The sequence below is a fragment of the Pomacea canaliculata genome, linkage group LG2, assembly GCF_003073045.1.
Source record: "Pomacea canaliculata isolate SZHN2017 linkage group LG2, ASM307304v1, whole genome shotgun sequence".
Lineage (NCBI taxonomy): Eukaryota > Metazoa > Mollusca > Gastropoda > Architaenioglossa > Ampullariidae > Pomacea > Pomacea canaliculata.
The window spans coordinates 6,050,394-6,070,655 of record NC_037591.1 but is presented as its reverse complement, the minus strand read 5'-3'; the positions used below and the strand labels follow the sequence as shown (position 1 = coordinate 6,070,655).

Here is a 20,262-nt window from a genome sequence, read left to right as displayed (position 1 = left end):
GACTTTTGCAGACAGCTCTGGTACTTGGGTTTCTGGGTCATACTCAAAAATCCATGTCTCATCACCGGTAATTAGTGAAGCAAGTCTGGTTCAGTTTGAAGATGATATCCTGGCACACCTGCATGCGGCACTCCTTCTGATCATCGTTCAGCAGCCTTGGCATGATTTTTGTGCATTTTCCGCATGCCAAAATCTTCTTTGATAATCTTCCAAACACTGTCCTTTATTATATCTAGCTGACTTGTGATAATTCTAGCCTTACCCGCTCAACGTTGAACTCCATTCTGCTTGTTGAAGGCCTCCCACTCCTAGAGCCATCTTCCACTTCATCGCAGCCCTCTTTGAACCTCTTGTGCCACTCAAAAACACATGTGCGTAACATGGTGTTATCTCCATACACTTGCTAAGTATTTCAAGTGATTGTGATGGGAGTTTTCCCCAACTGCACGAAAAGTTTTAGGTTTATTTGTTGCTCGAAGTTTATCATTCGTTCCTCAGTACTCGTACCTGAAGGACATGAAAAAGAGGTGTAAATAAAAACATTTAAAGATGCAATGTTTGCAGAAAGTCAAGATTACAGTTATATACTCCCAAGATACACGAGATGAGAATATCCCTTTTTTGTCCATAGCTCGCACAGCATACCCAGTCCTAGCTGGTACTTTTCAGGCAGACCTCGAATCTCAAATGATAGTTATACTTGGTCTTTCTAAAATTTAAAATCAAGAAAATAAAGAATGTAAAGAAAATAATTTTACATCAAGCGTGAATGGTTGAGAAAAAGGAGCCGAAATGTGTGATGTACAATTTTAGACATGAGGCACAGTGCTAATAAAAAACCGATCAAAATGCACTACACACTGACATGCAAATACGAAACTTGAGAAAGGTTCTTGTCTGATGCCGCAGGCCACAAATGTAATAAAGCAAATTTTAAAAGATGATAAAGTATACCTTTATAAATGTTATCATGTATTTCATATACTTTTCACGGCTAAAACCTTCCAAACACGAACTTTTCAAGTCAAAATCAAATGTCATGGGCGAAATCTAATTTTCCCTCTTGACTGTAATATTAAGATATTGCAATGATACAATAAAACTGTCTGGAAGTATGAATCGTTTACCACGCACAAAGTTTGGTAATCAAAACGAGGGAAGAAATCAATACTTTCAAATGGCTTCTTCGTTTCCAAAATTATCGATTTTTTTTTTCCTTACAACATCTGAGAATCTTTGTATTCGCAAATGGTTTCTGGAAAGCGTGATGAGTGCAGATGCCCGGATAATGACATCATAGCAGACGCCATATTTGTTATTCTGATACTGAGACTAATCGCAACTCTACTTTGACGGACGTAACCGTAACCGGATTCTGCCAATAAAGGAACGACCATGTAAGTACTGCTGACGAAATAAATAAAATAAATAGTAATGTGTGTGATTTAAATACACTGTCTTTGTAAATCAGACGATTTACTTTGATTTGATTATCGATCGAAGTCCGTTCTTGGCTTATTCATGTCTTTTATGTTTAGTAACATTATAGACTTGCTAGTGGGATTTTTAGTATGGGATCTTGTGCATTTTTATATGATTATTGCAAGAATATGAAATCCCTAATCGTGGAGACGTCAAATATTGTCTGGAGTGTACACTTAGGAGCAGTTCAACTTCATTGCCATAGCCACAGACCATTGATTTATTACGACGCAGTCTGAGCATTATTGAAGAAGCATTAACAATTTATATTGCATATTGACATCGAAAATATACAATAGTAATGCACATAGTTTAAAACATATTTTTAGGGAATGTAACTGTCATCTACAAAAGTCAGAAATTGTGTTCGTGATCACACCGGCTACGCCACTACCTAAATCGTTAGTGTGCCTTAATCATGCCAATCATGTGTCATGTGAGTTTTTAATCAGCAGCAAAACATTTTGGAAACATGGTGTCCAGATTTGATATGTTTTATATATCGGCGATGTACAACATTTTGTACCATAAATTAATAAAGCCATCAGATAGCAATAGCATATGTCATATATTAAGTAGTCCAATAGGAATTGGAAAAAAATCTTGTCTGGCAATACATTAATTTCTCAAAAGTGTCTCTCTTTATACTTGGATTATGTGGAACCTAATAAGGGCAGGAAAATGACTCAGGCAATGGTTGAAACCACTCTGAAACATTTTACAGCACTATTTAATTGGGTAGTAATACAATTGCCTGAAGTAATTATTTTCCTTTGTTTATTTTTATCTTTGCTATATTTAGTCCGTCAGTTGAGTACAGCAGTGCTTTTTTCTGTGAGAAGGTGGCTATTGCTGTCTTCAATGACTTGAGGTCTTGTTTTGAATTGTCTTGGTGAGGTTCCTCATGAGACCTTTTTTTGCTGTCATTTGATGCCATTCTCTTGTCTGTGGTCTTGTATTGGCTCTCAGTCCAGTTTTCCTTAACTTTCATCCCTTTCTTGATGGCACAATTCACTTTATATTAGGAACCTGCTTTGGGTTTGCTTTTCTTCTCTCATTTACAGGCCCTCCTTTGGTCACAGAGATCTTGGATGTGGTTTCTAGCTCAGTGTTCCCTGGGTACTTCTTAGGTGTTGACAGTAGTATCTCTTTGATGTTTCCAGCAGGGTGTCTGCATTACAGTGTACCAAGATCATTGCTGGGAATTGACCTTCAATTCTGGCTTTGAAGACTTCTGCATTGTTTGGATCTTACAACTTCTCCAAATCAAAGTGAATTCAGGAGATGGCTCCCGAAATCCTGGCATTCTGATCTCTGTCAGTCCCACGATATCCCACCCCACTGGTACCATTCCAGCTCATGGGGGAGTTGTTTCATTTGTCAAACTGGTGTAATATGTGAATATTCCATGTACCCGTGGATGTACCTTCTCTCGACTTAATTATATGTTTTATTAGTCACACGTTTTTCACTATCCCCACCATGGAGCGTGCCAGTAGGGTGGGCTGTTATTGTTGATGATGCCGATCTGGATTATTTTCCTTTTGCAGCCAATATCCATGGTCCTGTCTCTTGGGTTATAGATTTGCTAGCACCCATATTCCTCTATAAGTGAACCACAGCCAATAGATTCACAATAAAAAATATATATGTATGTATGGATGGAGTGTTTCAGATGGGTGGGTATATGGTTAGAAGAAAAGAGATTGGGCAGCATAAAGTCCAAAATAATAGTTTCGTGTTTGAAATTTATCAATAGCTGGCCTTGAAATGAGTATATATCAGGGGGTGCCCAACCTACGGCTCGTGAACGTGTCTCATCTGGCCCGCTCATTTTAACCAAACACAACATAATTTCATTTTCTTAATGTAATGATTCTGGCAAAACCGCCATGTTCTGGCCTGCGAGATTTTATAGTATGTCCAATGCGGCACTCGGGCCAGAAAAGGTTGGGTGCCACTGGTATGCATGTTTAGTTTTTGTCTAATGCTTACTGCTAGCTACTATTCAAATTGCATGTCTGAGATTAGCTAACATTACTATCATTTAAGACTGTTCTTATTTGTACAGGTCAGGAGTACCAGGTGGCCCGCCTACAGCGCGGGAGCAGAGCAAACGTCTGCAGCAGACACAAGCACAAGTTGATGAGGTACATCAATGCTGATGTTAACAATTAAGCAGGAAATTGTTATTACTGGAACCATAAATATTTTCTGTAATCATGAGAGTGTGTGTACTGACTAGCATTTTTTTTTTTTTAAAGGGAAAACAGATTAATCAATTTTCACGAGATGGGGAAAGAAGACAAGTTGATAATGCATGAAAATTTTGAGTATTCATGTTAGACAATGAAATAATACTCTCATTTATCAACTGGAGAACTAGAAATAATTGTTAAAGCAGTATGCAGCACAGTGATGATATCAGCAGCCTATTTTAGGGGAACTCTCACATATATACCATTTGCTTGTATTTGAAATTTGTTTTCTTCCTCTAATCACCACATCCCCCCAAAAAAGTGTTGTGATTATTTAGAGTAAAAAAATCTTCATTTGCATAGATGGTAAATTCCAACCATTTATTGCAGGCAGTGTTGTATCATCTCAATACAGATGCAAGTGTCTTCATAGCTATAGTTCAATTGTGTCAAATCATCGGTATTAATGAAAACCTCCACCATTCCTCATTTAGTATCTTTCTCTTAAGTCTGTATCAGCATATAATTAAATCAAATGTTAGAATTCCAACATGCAGCATCCAGTATTTGTGTCAGATTTTTTTTTTTTTTTTTTTTCACAATGAGTTTGGTTTTTTGCAGGTTGTAGACATCATGAGAGTAAATGTGGATAAAGTCTTGGAGCGTGATCAGAAAATCTCTGAATTAGACGATAGAGCAGGTATGGGAATCTCACCATTTTGGGTAAAAGTATGTTAAGAGGAGTCTGGTGATATACAGAAATAAATTTCAAAAGATATAGTTAGTAGAAAATTGATTTGACAAAAGAAATCGTGAGCAGTGTAAAGCTTAAAAGTTTTAAAAAAGTGATTGTAATCTCACAAGTTTATTGGCATCAAAAAGTATCCTCCAGAAATTAAAATGTCAGCATTACAGAATTTAGTAAAACTAGATGGAAGGAATAGAATTTCATACAAAAGCAGTTTAGAGATATTGTATTTGGTTTATACAGAGGTAGGAAATCTTGGCATATAATTTTATTTTTTTGACATAGATGTATTGTTCGCATAATTGTAATTACATATATTTTGTGCTATTCAAAGAATCTTTTATGTTGAAAAGAAAAATTTGTTGATTTATGATTTTTATTGTGGAGTGGGGGGTATGGATATATATGCCATTTTAACACTAATTTTTCTTTATTGCAATTTAATTTTGAATTTGATTGTTTAAATTTTTCTAGCAAAGTATAGAGGTACAAGAAACAAATTTTGATTTACGTAAAGATATTTAGCAAAAAAAGGCATGTCTGCTGAGAGTAGATTATGCAGGTTGTGCAATTACTATCCAAACTGTGTACAAACCATATGCATGCATGCCTAACCCATCCATAGCTTTGCTGAGTAATGATATGATTCAGCTGACCTTTTGGTGACTTTGGTAAGTGATGATATGATAGACTGGCTGTTTAGTGCTAAGATTTAATTTTTTTCCTAAAAAAATTTATTTCAGATGCACTTCAGGCTGGAGCTTCACAATTTGAAGCCAGTGCTGGCAAGTTGAAACGAAAATATTGGTGGAAAAACTGTAAAGTAAGTTACATTAATGGTTTCTTTTAAGTGGATACACAGAGTATATTAAACATTTCTGTCAGATTTAATATGAGTTAAGTAGCAATTCTTTTTTCAAAAGGCATTTGGAATGTGAAGCATCCGATTAAAAAAAATACTCCAAAAAAAATCTTTTAAAGCAAATGAATTTTATATTTCTCAGGATATTAATACTTTTAAAAGCATTCAGTTTAAATATTTTGTCATAATAGAGCCTCTTATTCAGACAACTAGTCATAGATTATTGCTTAAGAATAATTTTAGCAGCCTAAAAAATGTATTCATACCTGACAATATATTGACTTCTTATTGCTTTCTCCAGATGATGATCATTCTAGGTGTGATCATTGGCATTATAGTTATTATAGTCATTGGTGAGTGATAGGTGTTCATTAATGAGTGTCCAGTCACCGATATCTGCTGTTGTGTTTTGCTGGCACCAGTATCCACTTGATGTTGTAAATCACTACTTTGTAGGAATGTTTTCAACACTTTTTTCAAGCGATAATACCCTGGTCTGAAATAATAGTGATACTATTCAGAATGTGCATGAACAGTTAAGTTGAATGTTACACATAGACAAGAACTGTTTCTGAATATCTGCACACCCCTTAGACTGTAGTTTACAATTTTATTTTTTTTATGTTTCTAGGTAATTGTGAAGTAAACTTTGACTACAATATCTGTTTTTCCCATTTTCAGATGTGGCTTATTCTTATTGGTGTTATTGTTGTGATAATTATCATTATTGTTGGTAAGTTTTATTTCACAAGTTTATTTGTTTGCTTAGAGATTTTTTTGTTTATTGTTTTTATGGTTTGCGGGAAGTTTGTGTAATTATTTTCTTGTGGTAGCCACATTTCACCTATAGCTTAAAATAAGTATCCTTGTCATTTAGTAATTAAATGTCAAAGATGGTAATTCCTTATTACTTTGCCAGACAGACAGAAGTGCATTGCAAGACTTTCACATATATTTTTGAAAACTTTGCTGTCTGAAATTGTTAAAATTATTAAATTTCGTTTATTTTTGCACAATTTTTATTAACAATTTATAAATTATATCGATTGGATTTTGTAGTTGAGTTTGTTTGCATCGCTCATATACTGGGTCATAGAACTACTTAGGTGTAGTACAGTTGTGGATTTGTCATAAGTTGTCTTCAAATTATTCCAGTCCAGGTGAAAAATCTGAGCTTCATCCTTCTTGACCTTGATTGATTTAACTAAGGACATTTACCAGCCTTTAAATCCAGGGAATTTTAATATTTATATACAATAGTAAAAAGACATTTCTACCAGCATGCCTTATTGTAAAATCAAATGCTTCTTTTTCCATAGCTGTTAGTTGCTGTAAACTTGCTGTATAATGGTTATCTTAAGCAGAAAAGATTTTCATGGCTTCAGAAAGGTATGGTAAAGGTTGGTTGGGTAAACTTTATCTCTCCTGGCAGGTGCAATAAAACACCAGACCTGTTTGTCCTTTATGTATTTGTCTTGTTTAGCATCGTGGGTAGTCATTCATATATATATATGTTAATATTGTGTTATAAGCCATTTCAGGTTAAATTACACAACTAATCAGAAACGAATGTGTTTCATATCTAGTGCAAATCATTAGATATAAGACATTTTGCTCTGCAGAAACGTGAGAAATTTTGTGTAATTTAGATATGCCAGCTAATTGGTTTTTGTGACGCTGGATATCATACACTGTACAGTCTTGCATGCTTGGAATATTAGTAGACAAAGAGTGTGGAAAACTGTGAAATGTAGGCTTATCACATTTTAAAAGTGCTTTCATAGCGTGATTATTAACACACAAAACATTAAGACCTTTTGTTTATGCAAGAAGTTCATCAAAGCACAAACTGAATTTTTGTGTTTCACTTGGTCTGACACTATGAGTGAGTCATAAAGTTGCCTTTAAGTCTCAGCATACATTTACGTTATCTCAGGCTGTTTGGTAACAGATGCTGTGAGTCACATTGACTATTTTGTGGCTTCACCTGTCTTTTAAACTAGTTTTGCTGGTGTCCCTTTCACTTGCTTCTTTCTAGTGTGCATGCCTCTAACTTCTGATAGGTTCATCAGTCTTATTGCGATGTATACTTTCTTCAAAAGAGAAAAAAATTCTCAGTCGTACCTATAATTTACCACAAAATTAAAAGAGAGTGGAATATGTTGTAAAACTGCTTTTATATGCTCAAATGGTTTCATTATACTAGCTTTTAAATATGGAAGTTCATACCTGCATTTTAGAAAGAGATTAAAAAAAAACCAGCTTAACTAATGAAATCATCATAAACACAGTATTGCTGATTTATTTTTTATGGCAACACATGAATAGTGTACACAGATCTCACAAATTGATTTTGTCCTTTATTGAGGTCAAAAGCTCTAACACCGTTGTTTATGGAAGGGACAGAATCACCACATTTTTGCAACATGATGTGAAGTTAGGCAGTTAGTCTTTTTTATTGTAAGTTTATAAAGTTAATCAAGGAATATGATAGACATATAAATGAAACATAACTCAGCAAACATTTAAATACATTATTAATTAGGAAGTGGGTGGGAAGTCTTTTGGAGGAGCCAGAGATCAACCGTGATATAATATTCCATCTCCTTGTCTGTTAAAAAAAATTAGAGTTACTATTAGAGATCACATACATTTTATTTTCAGGATGCTGATGGATTATGAGTGAAAGCAACATTTTGAACAACACAAAATTTAAAAAAAAGATTTTTAGAAGAAATAAAACTATTTGTTGTCATGTTTTTCTCCTTTGGGCATAGTCGAGTGGGCTTGTTGATTTGTGTACTTTGAATAGGTATATGACAGTAGAAGTAGTCATGGGCATAGACTTGCACACCCAGGATGCATTTTCTCACCTTTTTATTTTGTCTTTTTGCTCTGCTGTCTGTTGGCTTCCCTACGTCACACCAGTTTGGGCTACCACAGGCTAAGGGTATGGGTAAATTTCGATGCCTCACTGTGATAAAAAGTGTCTGTAACATAAGCATGTCTGTGAGAATGTGCACATGCATGAAAATATACATGGGTCTGAGTGTGTGCTGCATGTATACCTGTACTTTTAATGTGAGATGGGAATCAGAGATGTGCATGCTACATTATTGGAAACATTAGATTTTATGTGGTCAGCTTTACTTTTTCTTTTGTTTTTGCAGCTTGCTTTTTGCAGTGTGAAGCAATAGTTTGATTTAAGTAAAGTCATTTCATACCAGAATTTAATGAGAACATTTACCATCTGAATTAAAGAAATGCGTGATTCGTTTGATGACGAAAAACATTTCCTATTATGCATAGATCATGTAAAATAAAAATTCTTAGATACAAGGTTCTCTCCACTCATTTAAATTGTAGCAAATGTAAGTGTGCTTAGGAAAGCACATTCACTTTAGCTGTGGTTGAAATTTTCAGCTTTATCAACTTCTCTTGCCATGCATTCATGGTTTTACCTTGCATTTCTAGCTTTAGAAGAGTAAACTTGGTGGAATATAAGGGTTTGAAAATCAAGTGAGTATTTGGTGTTGCATAGCTTAAGGCTGCAATAAAATTTTGGCTGTGCAAACTGTATGTTTGGGAAAGAAGAAAACGACTTCAAATTTGTGCTAAAGGCAAGAGTGAAAACTTTTTACCCAGTTGAAAGAGTTCAAATCTATGAGTATCAAGATGACAGGTGATGGTAGAAAGTAGGAATATCTTGAGCTCATCACTGGGGTTTGAGCTTTCTTTGTGCACAAATATGTTTGAATACTTGTGGGAATGGTATGAGATTTCTTTACATCTGGGGCATTTGGACAATGTAATAATATGAATCTAAAGTAGTTCGAAAAATATTTTTCTGTATTGTACGAAAGTTACTATTTCTGCATAGTTTGAGTGCATCACTATTAGTCAAGAAAATAATGGTTGTTTTAGCAGCTTCTTATTGGCTGCTTATTTATTTTTGTTCTCTCTGTTCATTTTGCTGAATTAATTAAATGTCTGGCTTTTCACTTAAAGAACTTTTCTTGATTTGCACAGGCAGCCCTCTTGAGTCCTTTTGTTAGCGGCATACTGATAGGAAATATATTGGTATCTGCAACATGCAGTTCCTTGTTGTGGAATATCTCTGTCTTTTTTTCTTCTTTCCTATATCATTCTACTCATTTGTTCTAAAATATGAAATAGGTGTCACTGCTTGGGCATTCACTTTGCCTGGGTGTGAGTCAGTTTGACTTTTGGTGTTGTGATGGTTTAGTCTTAAGTGGAATGGTCATAGCGGGTCGCTCAACTCTGGCAGGAGGTTGATATAGCTAGGTCGATATAGCTTTTAGTTGCTATGACTCTCCCCCTCCTCCACCTTCAATTGATTGCATTTGATTAATGACCTTTTTTGAGAAGTCATGAGTTAAAAGAAAAGTCTTGTTATCAACTTTGTGCTTTATTGCAATTTTTGCAGAACTTACTTAAAATTATAAATAGTACATTTTAATGGTGCATCTTTGCCCACCTTGGGCCGTGTATTGCTCTTACCTGGAGAGTAGGTTCCCCTATAAATCTATTCGAGCGCAATGATGGCATAATATAAGAATGACTAAGGAAAAGTGAAAATGAAAAAACATTATGATGCAGTTTTTAAGAGCTTTATTTTAACATTTAAATGAATGAACTTAAATTTATAGATGCTTGAATTCATCGTCCCTGGAATAAAAGCAGACTGTTTGATCTCCCTACTTGAATTCCTTTCCATTATGACCTTATTTGATGAATTTTAGCGAGTGTTAATAGGGAGATTTTACTCTGTGTGTGTGTATATATACATGTAGTGTATGTGACTGTAGAATGTTAACATATGAACAAAGTATGTCAGAGAATTTTGTAAAATGCTCAAAACTGGTTGCAAACAAAAACACTGTTGTTAAATTTATTCTCAATCTCTCCTTTACCTGTAAGCCAATATCTACTTGGATCTTAGAGGCTTTATAAATTATATGTAACACTTTGTAAATTTTTGAAAACCATCTTTTTCCAGTGTGGGTGGTCAGCAGCACAAAGTCTAGTGGTGGTGGAGGTGGCGATACACCTACAGCTGCTCCTTCTGGTACAACAACTATTACCCCAGTGAGAGACCAGAATTCACCTTAAGGACCAATCGTTCCATAACCAGAGCCCTTAATATGGGAGTTGGAACTGTGGGATATAGGATTCTCTTTCTGGCTGGTGTGATTAAAGGCCATCATTCTTGGTATCACCAAACAATTACAGTTCTTTTCCTTGAGGAAAGTAACATTTTATTTCTTCCCCTTTTGTTTCTTTTTCCCCATGTTGCTCATTTCCACAATCAGCCATTTCTTCTTGCTAATGATATCAAGCTGTTGTTTTGTTTAAATTTTATCAGGCCTGGTAGTTCTTCAGAACATGTAATTGTCCATCTGTTTCAATGCTGAAAACTTACAGTTGTTGGTGAGATAAGATGTTAGGATGATGTTCCATAAGATCTCTTTTAAATAGGCTTCTGCTGAAACCTTTAAATACTTTTGTACTTTACTTTTATTGTCACACTCTGATGTTATTGCTAACCAGAGTGTTTCTGGGGTTTTGTTTATTGCAAGATAATAATTCCCCCAAATCTGAGCATTTATACCCTTCTTGTTTGCAATGTCCATGTCTTCAGATGTCAGCATTCTCATTCACCAAAAAATGTCAAAACTGCAAAATCATTTTAGTATAAGGCTGTGGTTACTAGCTGCAGCCAGTTAGCTGGAAGGATAAATATAGCCCTCTACTATAACGAGGTCACAGTTATAAACTCTTTGATCATGGGATAGTCTGTTTTATGGCTTGGATATTGTGAATGGGCGTTACTACCATCAGCTCAAATTCTGATAATGATGATCTTGTAGTGAACCCAGCTGTCATAAAGAAGAAAAAGTACTTTAGAAACCCGAAGTCTCCATGCATATTCTTTATTGTCACTCCTTCCATCATTTAGTATGATAGTTCAATGCTGCACTTTGTTAGGTATTCACCTGTATTTTTCCCCCTTAATTTTAGATTTGAGATTTGTGTGCATCGGTATCCTTAGTGATCATGCATTTCACCATTATCACACCACAGTCTCATCAGATTTGCCATTTATGGATTTGGGTTAAGGTACAGTATCAGACTTTTTATTGATTAAATTCCATGTTGGCTTTTTGCATTTTCACACATGTGTCATCAGAATCTCCAGCAGGGGTGTACTGTTGTTAGCATTGCACATAAATCAATAACAGTTTAGTTTAGACAGTTTTCCTCCACTTGTGTTTATAATCCCATAAGCACATAACAGAGAGGCCTGCACATGCTAACTGTTCTTATCAAGAGTAGATGTATTGTTGAATTGGGTACACAATATATTAACATGTTATTTGACCTGTACTGTGAATGGCTTAATGTCCATTAGAATATCTTAAGTTGTCACAAAATGTGAATAGTTCCCTGTTTTAGAGCCAAGGCTGCTTTCTTTGAGCCTTCATGATGGCAGTACAACTTGGGGATACAAACTTGGTTGGGGAAATTCGGTAATAATTTGGGAAGGGTGTGTAGGTCATTGTGTTAATTGGGATCACTTTCACTCTCATGCTAAAAGACAGCAATGGTTGCATTGGTGTTGCACTTTAAAAGAAATTTTTATTTTGTTAATACATTGTTTGGTAATTATGTAATTTTTAGAAATCTTTTCACTTTGTTCTTGGTCGTGAATGTTTTTTTTTCCTATAAACTATTGAGTTAGCTTTTGTCATGTACAAAATATTGAATCCACCATTGATATAAAATTTTCTCTTGCAAAAGAACAAGTTAGTATGGCTATTTTTATTTGTTACAGCAGTAATTGTTTATCGAAGAAAAAACTTGCAGTGCAATAAAGAGTGTGTGTGTGTTGAAGTGTTCAAAAAATGAAGTTCAGCTGTTTTAAAAGTTCTAAGGGGTAAAACAGAGAAAAGGGTCTCATTTAGTGGGGAAAGAGAGTCATTGCTTCCCCTCCACATTCTGAATAACAGATTTTTTGACCGATTATTATTTATTTTATTGATGTTTACAGACCTCTTAGAACAACACTGTGAGAGCCTCAAATTGCAGTTGCACCTCTGTAATAAGTAGAGAGTTCTCTTTTTAAGTTATGGTGCTTAATTCTTTTAGTAGTAGTAGCTGATTGAATTTCACCTCCATTACAGTATCAATAGATTGATAACAAATGTCCCACCTACCATTAAAGTAAGACTTTAAATCACCAGGCCTATAATAATACAAGTTTGTTGGTCTTTAAGATTTAAATTTCTGGGATAGTAGTCTTGTGGCAGAGCCTTGACCACTTCATCCAATTATAAAAAAGGAAAAGGGGAGTGGTGTTTATCTCTATCTGTAACCACTTTGTTGAATTAAATTATAATTTTCAAATGTTATATTTTCCGGTAGCATCAAGTTATTTTGAAAGTGTCATAGTGATACTGATAGCAGCTTCCAGTTCACATATTTTACACTTGATGGACTGTTGGTGTCTTTATGACTGTAGTAACAGAACAGCAAGACTATGATGTGTTTCGATACGAACAAGCTACAGCTTGTGAACATAGTGACTTGATTTTTCAGTTTATAGTGATTCAGCTGTTTTCTTACACCCATTATTCAGCTCTGCATTAGGCTTACCTTCATGTATAGTGTTTGTTTATAGTTATTCCTAGCTGACCAAACGGCACAATTACTATTTCCTTGCATTAGTTTTTTTTTTTTTCACTTTCTCCAAAAATTGTGCATGTTTGCTTACAGCATTCTTTAGATAATGCAGAATATATAAAGTGTGGACACAGTAATTTTAGATGGACAGCATGGACAACACTTTGTTTGCGAATCTCTACTGGCTTAATTGCCTCTTTTTCAAATTACAGGAAAGTTATTGTTTACATTCCTTTTATCAGTACATGTAAATCTATGAACCGTCATACGTCTTAGATTTATGGCAAGTCTTTTTCAAATGGTCCTGGAAAGAGCTGTTACGACTAATACCAAGAGATGCATTTGTCATCATTTTTTGATTGTGTTTTTTATTCCCATGTTTTCTTATCCATTTTGCATCTTTCATGTTGATACTGTCTGCTGATTGCATAAAGATGAAGCTGATATTTGTTTCCACAAGAGTTATGCCTTCAGAAAAATATCTATTACAAGCATCTGTACCAAAAATGATAGCGAAAGAGAGAAAAATCTGTGAAAAGACAGCATGAAAATAATTGTTAATAATGGTTGATTTCCATGAAAAGTAGTTTACTATTTTGTTAATCCTATGTTTTTGTGGTTTTAAGTTTTGCTAAAAAATCCCCTCAACCGCCATTTAAAAACAAGAATTACTGAACATTTTTTTAGTTTGAAGTTTCTCTTGGACAAGTCTTTGATTATTAAAGGGAAAATTAGTTTAAGTTGTTTTTATCTACAATGTCCTGTTTGTTGGCTTTAGCAAATAATATGCTGCCCATGTTTTAACCTCCAATACCACATCTAATCATTTGATGCCACACATGCATATGTAAATTTCTGCTGTGCTTCAATTTTCTGCACTAACCATTATTGGTGAACATGTAAGTGTAATATTTCTTTATATAGAGTTTTGCATGCAGGTGTGAGATTTGGCTACTGTGGCACAGGTGTATATTTATTACAAGTGATGTGGAGATTTTTTTTTTGTGGGGTTGGGGGGAGGGAATAATAGGGGGAAGTGTTGCGTCATGGTTGTATTTACTCTTCTAGATACCTTGATATCAGAGTTCTATGGACTCCTATTCCCTACTTTCCCTTTCAGTTTCTCTGTCATATCTTCTACCTTAAATGTTTATTTATTCCCCTTTATGTAGCTTACATGTGCAGAGACGTCACATTAATAATACAGTTTCATATATGTACTATAATTTGTAAATTGTCGATGTATGGAATAAAAAGTAAACTAGGAGAAGTCTTTAGTGTGATGATTATTATTAAAATGGTTGGATGAAACAAATACGTGACAGGCACATCTCGGGTTCAGAAAGAGTTATATTGACTTTTTTAAGTGCTTATATTTTAATTAAAAGAGCAAAGCTGTAAACCTTGTGTTCAAATCAATTGTTTACTCTTTTCAGTCGTAATTTCACCTGCAACCAGCCAGAAGCAAATATTTATTGCCATTAAACCATACAATAAAAGATCCATACCCCAATCAATCAGTTTCAGAATGAAGTGTAATGCTGATGATTTCTATGTAGCCGGTAACAAGCCAGTGGACTAAAAAATAATAAGCACACAATATGCATTCTGTAATATAAAACTGATCACTCTCATGGACGTCGCAATAGTTAAATATAGAGGAAACAGTAGCAGGAAAGATTTAGTCATACGCTTATAGGAGTGAGCAAACCTGTAGTTGGCTGAAAACAATTACCATATTTAGATTTTATAAAAGATATCTAGCAAACACAATCACTTCAAAAATGGTTGTATTATAGTTCTTCTGCATAAGGTTTCAAGCTCTAGAACTCGTTTCATTTTTTCCTTTATGGCAGTTTTAAGTATAAAATATGACATTACAATTTAGACTACTTTCTAATTACTTCAGGATTCCAGGATTCCGAGATGAAAATGTCCAGCAGCTGGTACCATCCCAGCAAAAATATCTAATAATCCCGCCCAAAAAATTTGCATAAAACAAAATGGTAAACCTAAAGAGGTTCTTTTAAAATCTTCATGCATAAATATTGATTTAAAGTACAGAGTTTTATTTGCTTTGTATAGGCATCCTTGCAATGCAACCAAAAATTTAACACAAGCCACAAATCTGACAATCTTTAAAACTAACTTAGTGGCATGATGATTTAAACAGCATTCAGTGTCATGGGTTTTCCAGGGGCATCCCTATTGGACAACAATAAATAGCAACAACAAAGTTACCAACATCCTGGTTGACATAAGGCCATAGGCTTTGTCACTTCATGGTATCAGAATACAAATATGCACAGACTACAACATACCCACATCCATACAAAAAGGAATCATGGTGTGCAACCATAACATCAGTTACAAATTTCAGCGGGAAGGCTTTTAAGTCAATGGCCTCGTGATAAAGGTAAAATCTTAAGTCGTGTTTAACAAATCCAAGGGCATGAACATCATGTAAATCAAACATTGAACATCAAACATATGGTCCTTCCAAACTTTTACTGTGAAAACTATGCTGATCTCATATCATACCTGTAGACATAATTCTTCCTAACTAGTTCACACCTGCAGATCCAAATGTCTTTCTAAATACAGCTCATTACTTATTAAGGCAAAATCTTGTCATTGCGAGCACAGCACTGAGATGGCAGAACATTCCAGTTGTAAATGTAAGACTCTCGTTTGATTGTTTCTGTCTTGCACATATGTCCCAGCATTTGTAAATTGTTATAAAGATCTCGCATAGATGCTGCACTCTGTTTATGTGTGATGAGATAATTGTTTTGACAACCTCGTGATACAAACTCTGTATCAAACCGCTCATCATGCACACGATTTATTTTGAGAGGCCCAAGCCATGTGCCAAGTGAAACATCCTCACTTAGGTACTGCTGCAAGTACTCAGTGTTAGAGGAAATATAATGCACCAGGTCACTGGAAATTACATATCCTCCTCCTAATGCATAAGGAACATACCTATCACACAGGAACCAGTCTGGCTCTGCCCATTTACCAGACTTTTTCACATGTGCCCGGCCATTAAAAAATCCCCAATATAATCGTTGGTCTGACTTTTGCTGAAGTTCGCGTACTAAGAGACCTAACTTAACAAAGCTATCATCGTCTGTCTTCAATAGGAATTTGTAGTCAACATTTTGATCAACCCACTGTAAACTTCTGATTAGTTTGGCAGTTAAGTTTTTATAGGAATCTGTCAGATCTTGGAGAAGAAGCAGATCTCCATGGGTAGTGTACTCTCTTTGGATGCTCTGGCTTACGTCAACATTCAAGTTGTGAGTGCCAATTACAAACTTTGATAGAACATTCGATGGAGGCTGTGACAACCAGGTCTCACGAATACTGTCTCGCTCTTCATGTTTTTCTGGAGTGCTGATGACAATCACAACTAAAAACGCTTTCAGATCTCGGGAGGGGGCCAAAAAGTGCTGCTGCCAGAAGGCTTTGCTGCGAGATCTTGACAAATCATTACTTAAGAGACCATAGGTTTTATCATCACATGGCATTGTGCACAGTGCCAGAAAAAGAAGTCCACATAAAGTTAGGAAAACTCCTCCTATCAGGATTGTGGTGGCATGACGATTCAGACGACGTTCAATGATAGATGTGCTTTTCAAAGGCAGCATGCTTGTATCGACCCTTTAAGAGACCTGAAATAATACAATCATTGAAAGGATTATATTTTACGGTGCCAATTATGTAAAATAGTGATTTGATAGACAAACATAATCTGACAAAAGATGAAAATATCACCGAAATTAATTACAGCCCTTCAGAATGGAAAGAGAAGAAACTGGGTCACTTTTTTGTTGTTGTTGATATTGTGTGGAAGAAATGGTTCCGCCTAGGCGATGAGGAAATGCATGGTGACGTTGGGCATATTGGGAAAAGGTAAACTGGGGAGGGGGCAGAAAGGAAACACTCCCAGATGGAGCCGGTGGAAGAGAAAACTAATATTTGACTGGCTCTTTTATAATTGCTCGGTAGGGCCTGCGTACCCGTTTAGTGAGTGGAGGTGTTCGGGGTGGGGACGCCCAGTCATCGATCGTTTACCTAACCCACTGCTATCCAGCAAACAAGCAAGATTCGGCCAAGCTTGGGCCAAGCTTTTAACATTGGCGCAAGCTAGGCCGAATCTTGCGTGTTCGCTGAGTACATGTGACTTGACAGCAAGAAAATAAATTTTTAACTGCTACTTTTTTCCGCCCAAGAACAGGAGTGCGCCTGCCTGATTCTAACAGGTTAAAAGTGAGAAAATAATAACACGGACTTATATACACGTTCACGATAATAAGAAGCACACAAAGTAATATTATCCTTTTAAGAACTATTACTCCATTGGGCTGGTCTCACTTTAGGTTTCTTGCACTAGGCTAACAACCGTCTTTTTTTCGTTTTTGTTAAAAGTCTGAACTATGCGTATCCACTTGAAAGTTTGTTTATTCGGAACACTGCTCGAGCAAAGCAAGAGATGTCAGTATTTTAAAGGATTAACCACGAACATTTGTCAATGCGTCAGTGATGCGTGGTCAACTCGACTCTAGCGGTGGTCGGGTGGTCTTGTAGTCTAAAACTATGGGATTCAGAAATGAAAATCCATTGATTTACCTCATCAACCAGACTTTAAAAAACAATCGTAGTTTACACTTCTGTACATAAAGAGAAGGCTTTGATTTACTTCAAAGCGTTAACATTCTCATATGGTTCAGCTCCCAAATCTCTGTAGTTCTAATATTTCAGAACATAGTGGCGTAAACAAAATGATATACAAGTACAATCGTTATCCTACCTGTTGCTGATGTCAATGGTCGAAATACACAGCTTTGCCTACTGCTGTTATTTCGTGAAAACACTCTTCGTGAGTAATCTGTATCACAGACAGACGTCATGGTCGCCGAAGAAGTGGAAAAACTATTGAACGCGGCGAAGAATGGCGATTTGACAGTCCTCAACTCGGTGAAAGTAACTGATGTCATCGAAGATGATCACGGAGCTAATTGCATTCACTACGCAGCGAGGGGTGGATCGTTGGAAGCGTTGCAGTATTTGGTTGAATCTAAGAGCTTAGACCCGAACAAACGCAACAGTGTCGGGGCAACTCCTCTTCATGATGCAGCCGCCACAGGCAATTTGGAAGCTCTCAAGTGGCTCCTGAATCGCGCCGATACGAAAGTGGACGATCAAGACGGATCTGGGGCCACCGTGACACATTTGTCCGCTCGCTACGGCCACACCCAAACTCTTACCTGGCTTCTTGATGAGACAAACTGTGATATTTTGAAGAAGTCTGCTAGCGGGGCATTACCAATTCACAGCGCAGCAGAAGGCGGCCATCTAGAATGTGTGAAACTTTTGGTGGAAGAAGCGCCCAGGTATACTCACAAGATATAAATACTACAGTTTGACATTTTTAAATTAAGGGATTTTAATTTAGTTGTTTGAAAGGATGTTACTGACAAATATATTGAACAACTGTATATTTTATTGGTATTATTTGATATCTTGCATTCATGCAATATTTTAAAAATAGATCAGAAATTTAATAAGATTCTGAGATGATTGGAGAACAAATATGTAAAAATATGTAAATAGGCCTGAAGAGAGGGGGGGGGGAAACAGAGGGGTCTGGTGTACATAGTGGTCAGTGGATTTTTTTCTTTCTTTTAAAGAAATGTTGACAGAACATTCCTTGCAAAGTCCAAATCCTCTAGCTGTTTGGTAAAGGTCCACTGGAAACTGGTGTTGTTATCTTGGGTTGTCTTGCACATAATCCAGTCTATGACCATCTGGAAAATTGTTGGTGATAATATTTAACCCTGTCTTACGCTGGTCTTCATTACAAAAGGTTCAGTGAGTTTGCCATTGTGAATAACTTCATACAACCCTTGGATGATGTTTATAAGCTTAGGTGGAATGCCATAGTGGATCATCAACCTCCAGATAATGTCCCTGTCAAATCCCTTCTCATATATAGGTTATTAACTCATTTGGAATATGACCTTGACGTTTGGAATCGCTTGTGTAAGAATGAATTCACCTTTAAAAAAAAAATAAATAAATGAAAAAATGGAACTATAATTAAAACTTAACAGAAATTGTTTATATACCACCTTTCGTAGAGCATCTCTTGATAAAATATTAAATATTTATTCCTCATACCAGTGCCACAGCACAATGCCAGTGCATTAACAGGAAGAGCAGCCCATATATGGTTACCCATATATACCTGGTTATTTGTCACGATGTGCTTGAAAACAGCCAGTGTAAAAGAAAAAAAAGCTGAAAGCACTCATGGGGAATGGAGCTGAACAGGTGTCAGCGGATGGAAAACACAAAATACATTAGAAATTCACTTGCAGCAGCTGCTTATCTTTGCAGCCTTTTTATAATGCCATTGAATTTGTGACTGATTATCATATTCCTTTTTTTTTTTTTTTTTGCAATAGCATTACATGCAAAAACATGCCAGTTTTCCTTCTAATTTTTGTTTTTGCACTTTAATTTTTTTCTGGTATTGTTTCTTAAAATTTATTTCTGTGCTGAGAATGTTATTACTTCTGTTTCCAGGTCAGTTAACATGCAGATGAATAATGGTGCCACACCTGTATACCTTGCCTGTCAGTCTGGACACTTGGATGTTGCACAGTATCTGTCCCAGAAAAATGGAACACCCAAGATCCACACGTTTGATGGCATGTCATCTCTGCATGCTGCTGCCCAGATGAATCAGCTTCCTATTGTAAAATGGCTGGTATGTTATGAAAAACTTTGAGTGTGCTTTTTGTACATAAAGACTGATATGGTGCATGTGATAGCATTGAATAAACTGAGTTTGTGTATAGAGAGAGAAAGGGAGGGAGAGAGATCATTCAGTGATTCCAAATTGCAGATGCTGCTTCCTGGTTTTTTAACTTGATTTACAGTAATAATGCTGTTCTTAACTGCACCGTATGTTGTGCATATTTAACTCTTTGCAGTACAGGCTTTTTGCTCGTCTACCAAGTAAACATGATCTCTTGACTTTAGATGTTCAATAAGTAAATAGTTAAATATGTATGAACCTTATCATATTAACTAGAACATAAGTTATAATTCTTGTAAATTTTAGAAAGAATACCATTAAAATTCTTTTGATATGATTTTATGCTTTGACATTCGTCTTTTTCTATTTTTGTAAAGTGTTTGTCAGATTTTTGCCTCTGTAACGTAAAACAGTTCTAATGAGGCTTAAGCTTGTCTGG

At 35.7% G+C, this 20,262-nt stretch overlaps 3 protein-coding genes across 7 annotated transcripts in view; 2 read left to right on the top strand and 1 right to left on the bottom strand.

Annotated features, from left to right (window-relative positions):
• Positions 1 to 1,248: 1,248 nt before the first annotated feature.
• On the top strand, positions 1,249 to 14,264 carry LOC112556229 (vesicle-associated membrane protein 3-like). Of its 2 annotated transcripts, none has more exons than XM_025225051.1 (6): positions 1,249 to 1,397; positions 3,554 to 3,632; positions 4,302 to 4,380; positions 5,172 to 5,251; positions 5,972 to 6,023; positions 10,311 to 14,264. In XM_025225051.1, coding segments are annotated over exons 1-6 (405 nt in total). In that variant the 5' UTR covers positions 1,249 to 1,395; the 3' UTR covers positions 10,424 to 14,264. The 2 variants fall into 2 exon arrangements, with proteins under 2 accessions (XP_025080836.1, XP_025080837.1); XM_025225052.1 differs by lacking the exon at positions 5,972 to 6,023 and adding an exon at positions 5,592 to 5,643.
• On the bottom strand, positions 14,119 to 17,937 carry LOC112556227 (beta-1,3-galactosyltransferase 6-like). 3 transcript variants are annotated; one of them, XM_025225048.1, is made up of 2 exons: positions 17,811 to 17,937; positions 14,119 to 16,671 (listed from the first exon to the last, which is right to left on the bottom strand). In XM_025225048.1, the coding sequence occupies exon 2, from the start codon at positions 16,645 to 16,647 to the stop codon at positions 15,610 to 15,612; it is 1,038 nt and encodes a 345-aa protein (XP_025080833.1). In that variant the 5' UTR covers positions 16,648 to 16,671; positions 17,811 to 17,937; the 3' UTR covers positions 14,119 to 15,609. The 3 variants fall into 3 exon arrangements, with proteins under 3 accessions (XP_025080833.1, XP_025080832.1, XP_025080834.1); XM_025225047.1 differs by lacking the exon at positions 17,811 to 17,937 and adding an exon at positions 17,630 to 17,738; XM_025225049.1 differs by lacking the exon at positions 17,811 to 17,937 and adding an exon at positions 17,356 to 17,516.
• LOC112556224 (espin-like) overlaps positions 17,873 to 20,262 on the top strand; it is a 28,976-nt gene continuing 26,586 nt past the window's right edge. For both annotated transcript variants that reach the window (XM_025225038.1, XM_025225037.1), the window contains exons 1-2: positions 17,873 to 18,393; positions 19,589 to 19,772. In XM_025225038.1, coding sequence (XP_025080823.1) covers positions 17,909 to 18,393; positions 19,589 to 19,772 — 669 coding nt within the window. In that variant the 5' untranslated portion in view covers positions 17,873 to 17,908. The remainder of the gene's footprint in view (positions 18,394 to 19,588; positions 19,773 to 20,262) is intronic.

Coding starts and splice junctions, on each gene's coding strand:
- LOC112556229 (XM_025225051.1), top strand. Junction 3,633..4,301: donor CACAAGCACAAGTTGATGAG/GTACATCAATGC, acceptor GGTTTTTTGCAG/GTTGTAGACATCATGAGAGT. Junction 5,252..5,971: donor ATTGGTGGAAAAACTGTAAA/GTAAGTTACATT, acceptor TCCCATTTTCAG/ATGTGGCTTATTCTTATTGG.
- LOC112556227 (XM_025225048.1), bottom strand. CDS start 16,647: ATGCTGCCTTTGAAAAGCACATCTATCATTGAACGTCGTCTGAATCGT.